The sequence below is a fragment of the Drosophila subobscura genome, chromosome U (assembly GCF_008121235.1).
Source record: "Drosophila subobscura isolate 14011-0131.10 chromosome U, UCBerk_Dsub_1.0, whole genome shotgun sequence".
Classification (NCBI taxonomy): domain Eukaryota; kingdom Metazoa; phylum Arthropoda; class Insecta; order Diptera; family Drosophilidae; genus Drosophila; species Drosophila subobscura.
In genome coordinates, this window is record NC_048534.1 from 2,480,412 (window position 1) to 2,498,813 (window position 18,402).

At 42.1% G+C, this 18,402-nt stretch overlaps 1 protein-coding gene across 1 annotated transcript; it reads left to right on the forward strand.

Annotated features, from left to right (window-relative positions):
- Nucleotides 1-11,658: 11,658 nt before the first annotated feature.
- LOC117901020 (trypsin) lies at nt 11,659-12,497 on the forward strand. Its single transcript, XM_034811621.1, has one exon. The coding sequence runs from the start codon at nt 11,659-11,661 to the stop codon at nt 12,466-12,468; it is 810 nt and encodes a 269-aa protein (XP_034667512.1). The 3' UTR covers nt 12,469-12,497.
- Nucleotides 12,498-18,402: the final 5,905 nt, after the last annotated feature.

Consider the following 18,402-nt stretch of genomic DNA (forward strand, 5'->3'; position numbering starts at 1 on the left):
TGTGATGCTGATCATGAATATATGTATATACTTTATGGGGTTGGAAACGTTTCGTTCTGTGTGTTACTTATGTACATACACTCTTCCCCACAAATACAATATTTTCTATTTTTTCTTCGAGTACCGGGTATAAAAATACTAAAGTAAAGATGTACTGACTGAATACCGGGTATAAAAGTTGTTTCACAAACGTCCCCACTCGTTTCTTGTGGAAATTTGTTATTGCCTTCTGATATTCTAATCTCTTTTATGATTTAGTTGACTTTCTAGAGAGTGGCTCATGGGTGGGTTATTTTACCATTATTCAGCCATAGCTCGACAAAAAGGTAAAGATAATTCGGACACACAAAAGTTGGGGGACGGGACCATAACATGAAGTGAGTAATGGAGAAAAACTACTGAGGCGCTGCCTTTTAAATGCTCTTACGTGTGCAATCCTCTAAAGCATCTCTCTCTCTCTCTCTATCTCTCTCTCTCTCTCTCTCTCTGTCTCTCTCTCTGTCTCTCTCCTAGGCCGTTGGCAATAAACAAATCTTTTTAGGTCGGAATCGTATTGGATAAAAGCGGGGCAGATTTCTGTGCTATCTACTTGGAGCTTAGTAGCACAAACTAAAAACCCCTGATTCTGCATCCCTTTTACTCTTCAAGCAATTGACATTGGTTTCTCTCAAAGTATCAGTCAGACCTCCTTTGCGTGGCTGTCCTTCCTCTGACACGACGAAAGCGAAACAAATCCGTGAACATGAAGTAAACATTTGAAGACAGAAAAACCTACAAACACACACGGGATTTACAAGGAGAGCCAAAGAACAGCGGCTATAGGGGCTGCAAAGTTGTTGATACCATGGAATTATTCATATTTTTTCTTCATTCGAATTTGCTGACAATTCATTCATTAGTTTATTTCCTACGAAAAGAATATAAATATTTATATATCTTTTCTTGCACTTCTTACAAGATTATTCATTAGATAGCTCCTCTAATAGTTTCCCGATCTGGAACCTATTATAGGAATTTCATAGTAAAATAATTGTAGTCTAAGACCTACTCTTTTGTGTACTAAATACCCATTTTCCAGGGTATAAAAACCTAATACAGATCCATTTTCAGTATCTGTGAATGTGCATCTGTATGTTGTGGACACACAAGTAAGTGAAAAGACAAACTCAAAGTCAGCTCAAAAACTTGCAAAATGATTTTAAATGACACAGGAAATGGCAGGACGCATACCACTCACACACATAGTCAGAAACTGACACACACGCACAAAAACACAAAACAGAGTCACGAGTCCTTGGCTCCGATCTCGTTAAGATAAAGTCGCCTTTGCGAATATTAACAACAATAATATCAACAACAAGAGAGACACACACATTTGTACAATGTGGAAAAATAAAGACTAAGAACAGAAATGGCTACAACAGACGTCAGGGGCGTAGGTTGGGGAAGGAGAATGTCTCGAAAAGGAGAATGGGTAGCGCCCTCAGGTTGTCTAGGCGGTCGAGAGGCTAAGACAACGGTCGAAACGACGCACATATGAACAACCATGACCATGCCGAACGGCCATGCCATGGCACTAACTCGTAGGCGTGTGGGTTACAGTGGCGTGAAAGCAGCAAAGAGATTTAACAATTAATTAAACGTTTTAGATTGTGAAAGGCACTAGAAATATATCTCTCACAGAGTAGCTTAGCCTCCATGTTTTTATACCCGGTACTCGAAGAGTTAATAGGGTAAAATAGTATTTGTTGTCGAAAAATGTAACAAACACAAGGAAATGTTTCGGACCTTATAAAGAATGTCTGTCTGCCTGTCTGTCTTGTTTGACGCCTGTTTCTCAGATACTATAAGAGCTAGAGTCAAGTTTGTTTCAAAATCTGTATTTCTCTCTGTATGTCCGTTTATCTATCAGATCACCGTATTGGGGTCAGATTGGATCATTATTATAGCCAGAATGAAGAAATTAATTTGCAGTGGCTAACCCACCCCTTCCAGAAGCTTTGCTTATTTTTTGCACATTCTCTCATTTCTCACTCTGCTTCGAGCAGTGTGCCGCCCTAGAGGAGGGGGGAGAGCTAACAGAGCGTGTTGACGTGACAAGTGATGTAGATGACAGATGTAGAAAAAATATATATATATTTTTTTCTCTCTCTTTTTATTTAGAATCTGTCTGTTTAAACAATAAGTAAATTGTGAAACTAATATTAAATTAACAGAAATATCAGTTTTCCAATGAGCCCTGCTATAATATATAACATCTTTTCTGTTTGTTGGATTTATCTATCAGGGAGATCGAGAATGTGGTACTTATCTCTTCAGTCTTCTTACTGTTAAGCTATTGTCTAATAGACTTAAGGCTAAATTATTTTCGTGGTTGTTGAGTCTGTTGATGATCTTTGTGGATATTTGCATTAGATACGTAAAAAGGAGCATTGACGCAAAGTTTTTGATTGGTAACGCTGAAGTATCTCAATATTTGAGTTGCTAGCAGTTCCCCAGAGCTGTATTGCGTAGGTCCAAACAGGCTTCAGTATGGATTTGTTGAGGCGAATTTTGTTTTCCAAAGTGGTTTCGGATTTTCGACTTATCAACCAGGACATTTTAAGTGTTTTAGGTCTGAGTTGTTGACATTTTGCTTTAATGTGGTTTTTCCACGTTAATCTGCGGTCGAGATGCAAGCCGAGATACTTCACACAGGTACTTTGTGGAATTGGTGAGCCGTTAAGTGTAACATTTGGGCAGTTACCTGGTCTTAATGAAAAAGATATTTGGAAGGAACCAGTCTTCAATTAGACTTAGCTCACTCGGAAGCTTCATTTATAGATGTGCTTGTGGCTAAAACGGCTGTATCATCAGCATATGTTGCAACAGTGCAGTTGTTTGTAACTGGCATGTCGGCCGTATATAGAGAGTGTAGAGGGTGTAGAGAATTGGTCCCAATACGCTTCCTTGTGGGACGCCTGTGTTGATGGGAAGTAGTGATGATGCATCGTTTTTCTGCTGCACGTAAAAGCATCTTTAGCCAGATATGATTTGATTAATAAATAGTACGGAGCAGGTAGCCATTTCTTTATCTTGTACAACAAACCTTTGTGCCAGACTCGATCGAACGCTTGTTGAACATCAAGAAATGCAGCAGTGCAGTATTTTTTGTTTTCAAATGCCGAGACTATATCATTAATAACCCTGTGACATTGCTCAGGGGTCCTTGTATTCGGTTTCCTTGTATTTAACGCGATTTTCAGGCAAAAAATCATAATATTTTAATATTGAAAGCTTAATATTTTCCATACGGTAAGCTACAACCACAAAGTGTTTGGGTACTTTATACACTATAGATGCATTCATCAGTTTTTTAGAATGGCAACCAGATGTAAGATACTTATTTTATGTGAAAAAATAACATTTTCTCTACAAAAATGATTTTAAAAAATACATTTTTTTTTAAGATCTTTAGGTTCTTTAATAAGTAGAAAAAAATATCATAAAGAGTGTTTGAAGCCCCAAATCTATAAAAAAAAGGTTGGTTTGGTTCCAAGTTGAAAAATGGAGTCGGGTTGTGTTATCTAAGTTAAAACTACTATCAATATTTTTCAATAACAAGTTTTCCCTACATCCCAGTACCACTGTAAATGTCTTGCCAGTAGTGCTCCCCTGTCTTGCTTCTATTATAAAGACAACGTGAGCCATTTTCCATCTTTGTGTTGCTCTTTTTTACAGTCGCTCGTCTCGTTTCGCTTTCTTTAGTTTTTCTTTCTTTCTTTTTTTAATCTACTCACAGATATTTTTCTTTCAATGTTGGCTCCTCTCCCACCAGCCACCAGCAGTATGACCCTTGCTCCTCTCCTGCTTTTCTATTTGTCACCCAGATAAGTGTTTTGTAGTATTTTCTCTGCTAGCAGTTTGTTTTTTTTCTGTGTGTCTTGTATTTGTGTGGATGGCATATCCTTTGATATGCTCAGCGAAGGAAATCCAAGTCTTAAATGCTTGTAGGCTACGTGCCTTGTGGCCCCAACAGCAGCAGCAGCTGCATAACCAACTGTCATGTCATTCGTGTGAGTGGGAGAGTCAGAGTCACCAAGCTGAATGGAGCAGCATCTTCAGCAGTTTCCTAGTACCGCGGTTGAACAGTTCCATTCAACTGGCAACTGTCCTTAAGACTTTGCCACAACATATCCTGTCCTACAGCGGCCTCTGCAACTCCTCTGAATTTCCCCCCTTAAGTTAATTGAGTTTGAGATGCCGGCGAAACTACTTCAAATCTTTGTTAATAGATATCAGAAACTTTTTGGGGCTACAACATCCCCAGAACATGAGACCAGAGCGAATCCGAATCCTGTGCGATGCTGCCATTGCTTTTCTGCTGCGAGTTTAATATATTGTTCTCCCTGGAAATGCGTTTATTTGGCTTCCATGGGAGCTGCTGCACTACGGGACGTGTGTGAGTGTGTGCTTGTTCTCATGGTCATGTTAACTTTTTGCGGCACTTGCCTAGTTGCTCAAGGCTGGTCAACTCTCTGTTCATTCAACCGCTCGATTACACTGCTCCTCGTTTGTCTTGTCAGTGAACTTCAGAGGGGTTGGAAGGACTTGCTTTTAACTTAGTTATTCACTTGGCTTTAGAGACAGTGTCTTTTGTGTTAAAGCTTTATGATGTTCGCGGTTCTTTTGTGACTGGGACTGCCTGCTGCTGCTGCTGTCGAGTTCAACAGATTGCAGCTGTCCATGCTGTCTGTGACGATGTGGAATGCGCTTTGTAGTTTCAAGATCGACCCCAGATAACTAAAGCCACATGGGGTTATGGCTTAGAGGACAATGCGAGGGCTCTTTCGAGTTTTTTGGGAGTTGGTTTATGTGCAGGGTCTGCAGGCACTGGACGTGAATTTCGTCATTCAGGTTATGGAAATGATTTAACCTGATCCTTTTAGTTCTTAATTTTCTTCAAAGTTGTGGATGTACATATGTATAAGATTTTCGTCCTTTCCTCTTATAGTCCCTGAGAAACAGGCGTTAAACAAGACGGACGAACAGACGGACAGGCAGACATGGTGATAGGGCCAACTCGGCTATTGATGCTGATCAAGAATATCTGTTTGTTACATGCATCCACTTTTCCCCACAAATACAATATACCCTATTTACTCTTCGAGTACCGGGTATAACAACCCTAAAGTCGAGCAGGTTCATATTTTTATGGGTATTTTGTCTTTGTTTTTGTATTTTGTAATTCTTTTTTTTTTTTGGATTACTAGATCGAAAAAATACAGAACATTTTGGAAACGGGCTTATCCTGGAAGGACTTTAAAAGTCAGTTTAAACAATCAACATACTAACTAAAATGTTCTGTGAAAAAAGACAGAACTAAACTTAATGTAAATCTCAAATTTTTTAAAATTAATGATGTAACGGACACGGGAAGTGTCGTCTCGTCAGCACTCTCTGTCTACTAAAGGTTGGCCGGCTAGGCTCAGGGGAAAATGGGGTGGGTGTTGTGCTGCGAAAACGAACTCCGTCACCTAACAAAATCGTAGACAGATTTACGGGAACTGGGATCGGAATTAAAACCCGGACGGAACTTAAGGTCCACTACCTACTGTGAAGAGCAAGGTGGTTGTGCTCTTCCCTCTTGACCCACCCTCCATGTAGAATAACATAAGAATATGCCATTATGGTTCTACCCAAAACCTTCTGCTGCTGCGCTATGTGCCTTAGGAACCCCTCCCAAAAATCAGATTAGAAATGCATGTTAATCGTTATAATTTTACTTTGACTGGTATGACTTCATGTTGTTTGTAACCCCATTATTTCTACCCTAACCCTTAAAACTATTTTTACTGCATGTGTATATATATGTGGGACTAATTTAAGACATAGGAATTCAAGAGAATGATCAAATATGAATAAAAATAATATAATCAAAATATAAAGTAAGAATGAATTAATTAAAGGAATTAAATGGCATAATTTTAGTGATTGTAGTTAATAATAATTCACTTTATATATGGTTAAGCATGCATGTCTCACTGTGTAGACGCTATTCTCCTGACCCGGAGTGTATGTGTATATATGTGTGTCTACTTACAGACTTTTAAACAGCTGCTGGTGTCGTTGGGCCCAATTTCACGTTTGCAATAAAACTGTTAAAGAAATGTAGAAATATGCAAAATAACAAGAAGCGTTATGAAGAGGTATTTTAATAATACCCTTCCATGGACACAATGAGACCGATGATGCACCTTTTAAAATCTATTCTTAACTAGGCATAAATTTCATTTTTTTTCTTCTTCTATTTCTAAGTTAACGTCTAGGAATATTTAATATTATTAAACAATTTTCTTTTCTATTTTTTTTTTTTCGATCCATAATATTTCATTAAATTTTCTTTTCTAGATTTTGTGATTTATTTTTCTTCCCTTAAGTGGCTTTTAGAATGTCGGCATCGAACAATTTTAATAACCTGAGAGAAGGAGAGAATAGGTGACATACGGTCAGGTGGGTCTAGTTAAATGCGCATAGGTGTATGGTCAGCCGCAAGGGCAATGACCGCTGAGCTAATTTTTCCACACCCTACATGTGCAAGCACCAACATTTTCTTTACACAAGGCGCGGTGATATAATATTTTAGATGGTTTTATATTGTCGTTGTTGTTGAGCGGCTTAATTGCGCGTGAGATATATGTATATAAACGGCTCGGTCCCGATCGCCAAGTCCATCCGTTTCTATGCCTGCAGGCAAGGTCCGGTGGCACCAAGAAGAAGGACTGATGATCGTCATGAAGCGGACCCCCCCTCCTTGAGGGGTGGTCAGGCCAGGTCAGCAATTTTCTGCCACACGTGGATCATAACCTATGTATGTACAGTACATACGTGAAATTATGTAATAAGGTCACTTTTTTCATTTTCTTTGCGTACCTTATCCAGGGTTTGGTTTTGTTTTGTTCTTTGCAGCCACAACACTTTTCAAATGGTTTTATTGGGTTTATGTTCCCTTTTATGGTTTTGCAGAATTTTCACCACGTTTTTTCTTTTTATACGTTCTGTACGCACATTAATTAAGTCTTCCAACTTTGAATGCACTTTTGTTCTGTGCAGCATGCACTTAGCCTAACTATTTTACCCCTCAAAAGCTGGGTATGAGAGAGCTAAGAAGGTTCTCGAAGGGCTAGCCGTAAGCTATGCTTGCGGAGAGAAAAGCTCACATGTGAACGGCGCTCGCACGTGCAATTTCGAAAGAGAGAGCTTTTCAAGATAAAAGCTTCTGATCTTGCATTTGGGCTCTCTATGGAATGCATGTACAGTGGGGAAGGTTCAATATTTTTGCGATAAAATAAGAAGACTGTTCCCAAAAAAAATTCTTAATACAATTTTTGTCCAGACATTCTAAATTTTGTATTTTTGGTCTGCAACCTTCACACCCCCCCGCCAGATTTTATCTTAGGGTTTTGACCCAAGATAAAACTGAAACAACAACAAGGAAGGGTGCAGACTTTTGTCTCTAGCTACCAAATATCCTTAATGTTAAATTTCCCCAGCTCTTTACAGTTCAATTGAGATTGTGAACGCAACGGTAACGAACAAATCGGGCATGTCTCATTGGATGTCAACCAATCCGATAAACACGACCGGTGGTATTTGTGTTTGCAATGGGTTTCTACAATGTCGGTGTCCTGGCTGGTATCATTGCATATAGTGCAGTGTACGACTACCTCGCCGAGATTAACATTTATATTGTCAATACTTCGCCTTACCGCCATTGTAACAAATTATGATTAAGGAAAAACGATATAGTCTTTAAGACTATGAAAGATTTTTTTTTTTTTTTTTTTTTTTCTAAATTCGAAAATATGGGCAATGATTGTGAGGGTCTCCTATCAGGCACCAGCACAGCAGAAGGAATGTCTTCGGTTGTTATAACCTTAAGTCCGTAAGCAGAAAGAAAGAAAACAAAATTTTGTTGTTGATCCTTTCGAGAAAAAGAGAACAGGACCGTATTTTCCAGTCTGAACAAGTCTCAATTAATCTCGAGAGAATAAAGGTCATTCATCTTCGCTACTAGGTATAGAACCAATTTACTCAGAACTATCGTTCCTAGTATCCTGATGAAATGATATAATGAAGTCTACTGTGATCTTCTTCTATGCAATATATCCACTGGTCTGGGTCCGACAATGATCAGATTCCCAGCTGTTCCGAGCTGGATATATAACACAAAAACTGAACTACTTTAAAATTTGGATCAATATTGGGTTGCGGAAGGGATTGGGAAGGTTATTGGGGAAAACGTGAGGGAACCTATAACCATAGAATATATAGTTGGTAGGTACGGCCATTCGGGCCCCACGTTGGTAGATACGGACCATTTGGGCCCCACGTTGGGCGCCATTTATTATGTAACGGACACGGGAAGTGTCGTCTCGTCAGCACTCTCTGTCTACTAAAGGTTGGCCGGCTAGGCTCAGGGGAAAATGGGGTGGGTGTTGTGCTGCGAAAACGAACTCCGTCACCTAACAAAATCGTAGACAGATTTACGGGAACTGGGATCGGAATTAAAACCCGGACGGAACTTAAGGTCCACTACCTACTGTGAAGAGCAAGGTGGTTGTGCTCTTCCCTCTTGACCCACCCTCCATGTAGAATAACATAAGAATATGCCATTATGGTTCTACCCAAAACCTTCTGCTGCTGCGCTATGTGCCTTAGGAACCCCTCCCAAAAATCAGATTAGAAATGCATGTTAATCGTTATAATTTTACTTTGACTGGTATGACTTCATGTTGTTTGTAACCCCCATTATTTCTACCCTAACCCTTAAAACTATTTTTACTGCATGTGTATATATATGTGGGACTAATTTAAGACATAGGAATTCAAGAGAATGATCAAATATGAATAAAAATAATATAATCAAAATATAAAGTAAGAATGAATTAATTAAAGGAATTAAATGGCATAATTTTAGTGATTGTAGTTAATAATAATTCACTTTATATATGGTTAAGCATGCATGTCTCACTGTGTAGACGCTATTCTCCTGACCCGGAGTGTATGTGTATATATGTGTGTCTACTTACAGACTTTTAAACAGCTGCTGGTGTCGTTGGGCCCAATTTCACGTTTGCAATAAAAACTGTTAAAGAAATGTAGAAATATGCAAAATAACAAGAAGCGTTATGAAGAGGTATTTTAATAATACCCTTCCATGGACACAATGAGACCGATGATGCACCTTTTAAAATCTATTCTTAACTAGGCATAAATTTCATTTTTTTTTTCTTCTATTTCTAAGTTAACGTCTAGGAATATTTAATATTATTAAACAATTTTCTTTTCTATTTTTTTTTTCGATCCATAATATTTCATTAAATTTTCTTTTCTAGATTTTGTGATTTATTTTTCTTCCCTTAAGTGGCTTTTAGAATGTCGGCATCGAACAATTTTAATAACCTGAGAGAAGGAGAGAATAGGTGACATACGGTCAGGTGGGTCTAGTTAAATGCGCATAGGTGTATGGTCAGCCGCAAGGGCAATGACCGCTGAGCTAATTTTTCCACACCCTACATGTGCAAGCACCAACATTTTCTTTACACAAGGCGCGGTGATATAATATTTTAGATGGTTTTATATTGTCGTTGTTGTTGAGCGGCTTAATTGCGCGTGAGATATATGTATATAAACGGCTCGGTCCCGATCGCCAAGTCCATCCGTTTCTATGCCTGCAGGCAAGGTCCGGTGGCACCAAGAAGAAGGACTGATGATCGTCATGAAGCGGACCCCCCCTCCTTGAGGGGTGGTCAGGCCAGGTCAGCAATTTTCTGCCACACGTGGATCATAACCTATGTATGTACAGTACATACGTGAAATTATGTAATAAGGTCACTTTTTCATTTTCTTTGCGTACCTTATCCAGGGTTTGGTTTTTTGTTTTTGTTCTTTGCAGCCACAACACTTTTCAAATGGTTTTTATTGGGTTTATGTTCCCTTTTATGGTTTTGCAGAATTTTCACCACGTTTTTCTTTTTATACGTTCTGTACGCACATTAATTAAGTCTTCCAACTTTGAATGCACTTTTTGTTCTGTGCAGCATGCACTTAGCCTAACTATTTTACCCCTCCAAAAGCTGGGTATGAGAGAGCTAAGAAGGTTCTCGAAGGGCTAGCCGTAAGCTATGCTTGCGGAGAGAAAAGCTCACATGTGAACGGCGCTCGCACGTGCAATTTCGAAAGAGAGAGCTTTTCAAGATAAAAGCTTCTGATCTTGCATTTGGGCTCTCTATGGAATGCATGTACAGTGGGGAAGGTTCAATATTTTTGCGATAAAATAAGAAGACTGTTCCCAAAAAAAAAAAATTTAATACAATTTTTGTCCAGACATTCTAAATTTTGTATTTTTGGTCTGCAACCTTCACAATGAAAAAAAAAAAATTTTATACTCAATTTGTACATGTTTTTTTCCTCAGAATCACCTTCACTTATTAATGCATTACTCTAAGTGAATATCATCACTTATAAACAGGTGTGCTCTCGATGACACGTCATCACTTACGCTCCTGGGACATCTCCGTGTTAACGACATCGGTTTGTTGTATGAAAAGTCATCGCTTATGTCAGATGGGTAAATGACGCTGGCATCGATTTGTTGCCGCTTACACATCGATGACCCGTACTGCAGAGTATTTGACCATAGTGTGATTCACATGTATTTATTCACTTATGTTGTTTCGAGTTTTACATTTTACATTTTTTCTACATCTAAATCACTTCTCACACCAACATTCCCTTTTAGGTCACCACCCTCCCCCAGAGAAGCACACTGCATGAGGCAGACGAATAACAACAATGAGAAAGCATAGTCAAAGCTGCTGGACGGGGTGGGGGTAGCCACTGCAAATTAACTGAATTCTGGCTATAATAAAAATAATACAATCTAACCCCAATTAAGAGATCTGATATAGATATTTTATATTCAATTTTGGTTACAGCAGACTTGCGTCCTTTGTGTGGGCAGAAGGGGGAGTGGCAAAATTTTGAAATACACTTGTATCAGTGTGAAATTACAGAAGTCTGGATGCAAAACTTGGTTGTTCTATCTCATATGGTCTCAGAGAACTAGCCGGCAAACAAGACGGACAGAAGGACAGACGGACGGATGGACACCAGACATGACTATATAGACTCGGCTATTGATGCTGATCAAGAATATATACGGGTTCTTCTGTGCGTTACGTACATCTACTTTGTGCACAAATACAATACACCCTATTTACTCTTCGAATACCGGGTATAAACAAAAAATCTGAAATGGAATTTGACTTTCGCCAAACAAATTGTGATATTAATCTTGAGCAAAAAAATCTAGATTTTCACGAACTGCCTGGCATTCTTACGAATGTCTGTGTCAAACCACGAGAATAGATTTACCATCTCAATTCTTAATTTTCTAGAGATAGTGGGTTCTGCGTATAGTGAGGCACGCGCTTATCGCAGCGTAAACCGAGTGTAAACAGATCTAATCAACAGACAGCGTCAGAGAATGCTTGATAGAAAAAGCTTGATTTACTTACTGATTTACGGCAGGAGCTAAATCGCACGGTCACTCGATGGTCAGTCGATAAGGGCCCTCCATCGATTTACCTTCCTATATAAATATGTGCACATTCTATGGTGGGAGGTTCAGTGAACGTTGAGACCATGAATCGTTTGTTACTGTGTGTTGTGGCGGTGGTCGCCTTGGGTGCTGGCTGCGGCCAGGCCCATCCCGACATTGATTTCCCCTTCGGACGGATTGTCAATGGGGAGGACACCTCCATCGAAAGCCATCCCTGGCAGGTTTCCATTCAGACCTCCGCCAAGGGCTCCCACTTCTGCGGCGGAAGTCTGATCAACCAGGACACCGTTGTCACCGCTGCCCATTGCATGCAGTCGTACGCCGCCTCCGAGATGCAGGTCCGTCTGGGCTCCACCTCTCGCAGCAGTGGCGGTGAGGTCGTCAGCGTGAAGGCCTTCAAGTACCATGAGGGCTACAACAGCAAGCTGATGGTCAACGATGTGGCTGTCATCAAGCTATCCTCTCCCGTGCGTGAAACCGCCAAGGTGCGCTACGTGCCCCTTGCCAGCTCTACTCCCAGATCTGGTACTCCTGCTGTCGTCACTGGCTGGGGTACCACTTGCTTCCTCCTGTGCTCCTCTCCCGACAGCCTGATGGGCGTCGGTGTTAATATTCTGGAGAAGCAGGATTGCGCTTCCGACAGCTATAGTTACGGCGAATCGATCCTCGACACTATGGTGTGTGCCTCTGGCGAGAAGAAGGATGCCTGTCAGGGTGATTCTGGTGGTCCATTGGTGGCCAACGGAGAGCTTGTTGGTGTTGTCTCTTGGGGCAATGGCTGTGCATGGACCGGCTACCCCGGAGTCTATGCTGATGTCGCCCCTCTAAGGAGTTGGATCCTGAAGACTGCCGAAGAATTGTAAATCGATTGAGTAAATGATTTTGAAATGATTTCTTCATTAATTTATGTGTTGGGAGGAAGGGATGGGAAAAAATAAATATTTTTGGAGTAGGGATACACATTTATTTAATTGTAAATCTCTACTCGTTACAATAAAATAAATGTGTATAGAATTAAGAAACTATCATACCCACTGTTTACCCACTAAACTAGGTTTAGGAAATAGTCAATAGTCAATTTATTAATCAATTTAACTTAAACACTCTAGTGACTAGTACATTAATAATAAGGAATTATCTTGTAGGTCTGGGTATTCTTAAATAAACCAATTACAAAAATTACACATTAAGAAAAATCCCAAATTTTAGAATTTTGTATTGTTTGGTTTTTTAAGTTGCTGCTTAATTGGGTAGTTTTTAAATATGGGTACTTTTTAAATTGTGCGCAATTTTTTAAAGTTTCGTATTTAAAACGAGAAGGGACGTGTGAGACGCTTCTTAAGCGTCACAACTATTATAACCGGTACTCAGTAGACCCCTTAACGGGTTTTTCAAATTTTACATTTTTTCTACATCTTTCATCAACAGCTAAATCTACATCACTTTTCACGCCAACGCGCTCTTTTAGCTCGCCCCACTCCCCCAGAGCCGCACAATACACGAAGCAGAGTGTGAATGCGAAAATATGCAAACAAAAAATAAAAACGAGAAGGGACGTGTGAGACGCTTCTTACGCGTCACAACTTTTATACCCGGCACTCAGTACTACATCTGTAGCTTAGCGGTTTTTTTTGTCAAATTTTACATTTATTCTTCATCTGTCATCTACATCTACAACACATCTCACGCCAACACACTCTTTTAGCTCGCCACCCTCCCCTAGAGCCCAACACTGCAGAGTCACGGCAGAGACGCGGCAGAGGCAGAGGCCACACACTGCGCGAAGCAGAGTGTGAATGAGAGAATGTGCAAAAAACAAACATAAGCTGCGGGACGGGGTGGGTTTAGCCACTGCAAATTAAAATTCTTCATTGTTGCTATGATGATGATCCAATCGGATCCCAATGGTGATCTGGTAGATATGGCATATCCCTACGGAATGGCGTTTTTAGATTTCTTTTATCTTCAAAATTGTAGGTTTTGGAGGTTTTCGCCCTTTTGCTGGGGCGGAAGGAGGCGGGTAACAGTGTGAGCATACAGAAGTCTGGATGAAAAATTTGGTTGCTCTAGCTTTTATGGTCTCTGAGATCCAGGCGCTCAACAATACGGACGGACAGACGGACGGACAGACAGACATGGCTCGGCTATTGAAGCTGATCAAGAATATATATACTCTATGGGGTCGGAAACGTTTTCTTCTGTGCGTTACATACATTCACTTTGTGCACAAATACAATATACCCTATTTAATCTTCGAGTACCGGGTATAAAAAGCTGCAGGGTGGGTTTAGCCACTGGAAATGAATTGCTTCATTCTGGCTATAATAAAATAGCCTAAAAGAGCGTGTTGTCGTGATAAGTGATGTAGATGTAGATTACATACATATGTAGAAAAAATTTAAAATTTGAAAAAAGCACTAAGGTACAAATTTAGTACTGAGTACGGGGTGTATAAGTTGTGACGCGCAAGAAGCGTCTCACACGTCCCTCCTCGTTTTTGGTAAAATTTAAGATGAGAAAGAATATGGACAGCGTTCTTCATTGCCTATGAAATGTAAATCTTTTATTTATTACCTTTTTATTTCTCCCTTTTTTCTATGGAATTTGGGAAACAAAGGACTTTTTTGAACTACCTTACCTTCATCTTACTATATATCGATCCTTTGATCGTATTTGGATTCAGATTATGGTTTACTATTAATTCACTGCAGATATACCCCGTACTAGCGAGCATCACATATCCCAGGAAGGCTCTTTCGACCGACGCGGTATGAGGCAGCAGATGGAATACAATAATACCTCAACGTATTGGCAGCTTGGTGAAAGAGGTGAAATTTAAAGGTGAACCCACTGAAGACCACCAAACCTAGCTTCACCTTGAAAGCATATATCGACAGCAGGCCACCAATACAGCTGGAGGGAGTTACATTAGAGCAACCCAATGAGGCCAAGTATCCGGGTATTCGAGTATACTTTTGGACCACAATTGAAAGCCACGGCCAGAAAGTATGGCCGTATCAATAGAAAAAGCACAATGACATTGAGAGCTAAAAGAGCAGTATACATATATATGTACACTGCGTGCACCGGTCTGGCTTTACGGTGTGTAGATCTGGAAAAAGGCTGCAAAGTCAAATTAAAAAATGCATACAGGAGCTACAAAATCGCGCAATGAGATAAATAATGGCATTTGCAAGACTCCACCCTACACCGGTACCTTAACCTGCACACAAGGTTCAATTTGCTTATGGCAATCTTTGTTGTTTTTCATGAAGGTCTGTAATTAGTTCCTAAGATATTTTTCTCCGTATACTGATCTCCACATAACTTAGGTTAGGTTAGGTTATATTAAGGGCAGTCCCATCCTGTGGCTTGGATGTACCTGGACAAAATCCCAGGTTTGTTCTCGTACAGGTCTGAAATGTCCTCGAGGAAAGGTGCCATGAGAAGCCGTAGTCTGCGGCTACCCAGAGCCGGGCAGTGACAGAAGAAGTGGTGGACCGACTCCTCGTCCTCCTCGCCTCGGCAACTTCTGCACAAGTCGTTATGGGGGATGGACAGTCTAGAATCTAGAGGCTCTAGTGACGGCAGAGCACTGCTGAGGCTGTACAGCAATTCCGAGCGTTTTTCGATCGGCATGGCCATATGGATCGTGCGATCCTGCCGGTGATGGTTTGCTGCCAACGACTGTCTGCTTTTCCGGGAGGAGAGGTATAGTGGCCTGGCTAGTTCGTTGGCGGCATCGTTCCCATTTATGTCGCTGTGTCTGGGGACCCAGATTAGGAACAGGTCTAACTGTTTTGTGGTCTCGTTTAGAGACCTTCGGCAGTTATACAGTCTCCGAATTGGAAGAAATTGAGCATAGTGCTTTAATCGCTGCCTGGCTGTCTGAGAAGACACACACCGAGTGTCTGTCTAGGAAACTTTGGGAGACCATGTTCAGCTCGTCGCAGTAGATGGCCCTTCCTTCCTCTCGGCTATCTAATTTTGAGCCATCAGTATATACATGGACCGCATTTGCAGGTCCTGGTTCGCCCCTCTCACAGTCATTCCTAAGCAGTAGAGTGTTGCAACCTCTTTACCATGAATTCTAGGGGGGAAGGTGCAGCGTCGTGTCAAGCGCTTCGCCTGGAGTAGTGCGTAGGCCACCAGTCATACAGAGCTCTGCCATGCGCTGTACTCGGCTGAGGCTATTTATAAGTATCGGAATCTTATACTTCCTTATGAGAAGGACGTTTTTGACGGGTTGACTCCTAGCCCGCACTTGTCTGCCCTTTGAGACAGTTTAGTGAGAGTGTTTGGCATACACTCACATAGCGTCTGAGTAAATTTGCCAGAGAACGATATGGCAACATCATCAGCGTACGCCACCACTTTACAGCCACCGCCCTCTATCTCCCACAGTAGTTCGTTTACTGCTACGTTCCATAGTACATCTGCTGACAAACCTGGTGGATGTTGACTGCCCCAGTAAGGCCCAACGGTCCTGCATTGAAGCATCTGAAGCATCCCTCTATGTCAAGGAAGGCTGTCAGGGTGAATTCCTTGTGCTGAGGGGACGATTCTATGATCGATGTGATCGTGTGTAGGGCCGTTTCGGTGGATCTTCCCTTCCGATAGGCACGCTGAGAACAAGAGATTCAATTTGGCGGGATTTTCGCAATAAGGGCCTGCCCCATCCATCCAGTCGATCCATCGTCTTCAGAAGAAAGGATGAGAGACTTATAGGCCTGAAATCTTTAGGGGCAGTGTGCGAGGGCTTGCCTGCCTTGGGTATAAAAATGACTTTTGTCTGAAGCCATGGATGTGTCCTTGGGAGAAAATACCCTCGAAGATCCGCTTGAGCCAGTTTATGGCTCTTTCCCCAGCGTAGATTAACTGTGCTAGAATTATGCCATCTGGTCCTGGGGACTTGTAGGGCTTCTCGTGGCTTAAAAGGCTTAGAATAGATCTTAAGCAACTAGAGCGAGGGTCGCTGTAGCTTGTTTTGCTTTCAGTGCATCCTGGGAAATGTGTTCGTCATATCAGCGTTCTTCAGATAGCCCAAAGTTGGTGTTGTCTTAGAGAGTATTTTTCGCAAGCGTGAAGCTTTGAAATTACTCTCGATTTCGCTGTAGAACTTACGCCACCAGGCGTTTTTGGCTTTCCTAAGTTCTTTGTTATAATTAGAGAGGCTGATCTTGTAATCTGACCAGTTCTGCTCAACGTTTAGAGCCTTGGCTCTGTTGAAGAGTCTTCGTGATGTTTTTCGAAGCTCTCCAAGGTTCGGGGTCCACCACTCAGGCTTCTTCCGACCTCTGGCTTTACCAGGGGGCATGATTTATCAAGCGCGGCACTGCAGGCGTTGGTAAAGGTTTTGACCAGATTGGTCCGCCTAAGGTTTCCACGTTTCCACGGTCCGAGAAGGAGTTCCTTCAAGGACCCTCCAGGATACACTGTTATCCTGTATACTATGGGAGGCAAGTGTGAGGTCTCCTTGCGGTTCTTGATGAGAAGCGTAGGCTCGTTTCCATGGTTTAAGATGACCATCCTGGTGGTCAGTAGATAGCTGAATAGGTAGGAACTCACCCCGTTCATTTGTGTCGGAGTTGCCCACTGGCAGTTGGCATCGCACACCACAAGCAGGCCGATGACTCTCATCTCGCAGTCTGCGATAAGGGCACATAGGGTCGTGTGCGGAATGGGGTCTGGCTGGTCATGCCCCAAGTACGTCGAGCATATTCTCAGCGGGCTCTCCTCGCCTTCGAGGCTAACTGCAGTATGGTCTTCGTTACTGAAATTTGGGAGCTAAAATAAGTGCAGCTCTCTTTGCAAGAGCGCAGGTTCTTGTATTACCTTTGTTATCAGCTACGTATAGCTTATAGTCTTGAGTCCTCAGACCGAAAACCCTGTTTCCAGGGCTCCTGAATGAGGACTATATTGGCTTCACTCTTGGCTAGGTGGAGCACTAGGGCAGCGCTTGCTGCCTTATAATGATGGAAGTTTTTTCTGGAGGAGAGTCAGAGACTTCCTGAGACTCGCCTCCACCACTGTGATTTCGGGATCACTATGCCAGGTCACTCGCACGTCCTCGACGTCCTCCGACACCATTGGCACTGAGTCCGACTCAGGAAGGGGCACCGCTAGTTTGGGGTCTGGCTGGACCTCCAACTGCTTACTTCTGGAGTCGGATCTGTAGGAAACTATGGTTATGGTCTCGTAGCATTAGTACACCTTTCCTTCCGACTCCTTGAGAAGCTCTATTGCCTCCTCATTTAGGACGAGGATGACTTGGCGCCTTTGGCCCCTGACTTTAGCCACCTTCCAATCCGCTGTTGGAAGGTGGGAGTTGCACACCTGCAGCAGCCTTAAGATCTTCTCCGCCTGCTCGGGCTTTATGGAGACCTACGCTCTCGCCCTGGGTCTATTTGGGACGTCTTCGCATCGCACGGCCTCCAGCTTGGCCCCTGGGTAGACCTCGTTCAGCGATGCCACAGCCTTCATGTAGAGGGCCGGCAGGCGATGCAGGCACCAGCTTTGGCTGGCTGAAAATCTGAGAGTACATCGCCGGCACATCGCCTCTGCTCCGCTCTCTTTACCGACGACTTGAAGGCAGGGTCGTCGTTTGAGAGGATGTGAGCCGCGCGTCTCCTGTCTTGGTGTGACGGCTTACTCCTCTGTTGTGCGTCGCCGCTGCCTGACTGGGTTGCCCTGGGCTCCCCAGACTTGGACTGGACCGATTGGCTTAATGGTCCGCTACTAGCGACCCCTAGGCAATGCATCCATAGGCAGATAATAGTGTCACCTTGTAGATCTGC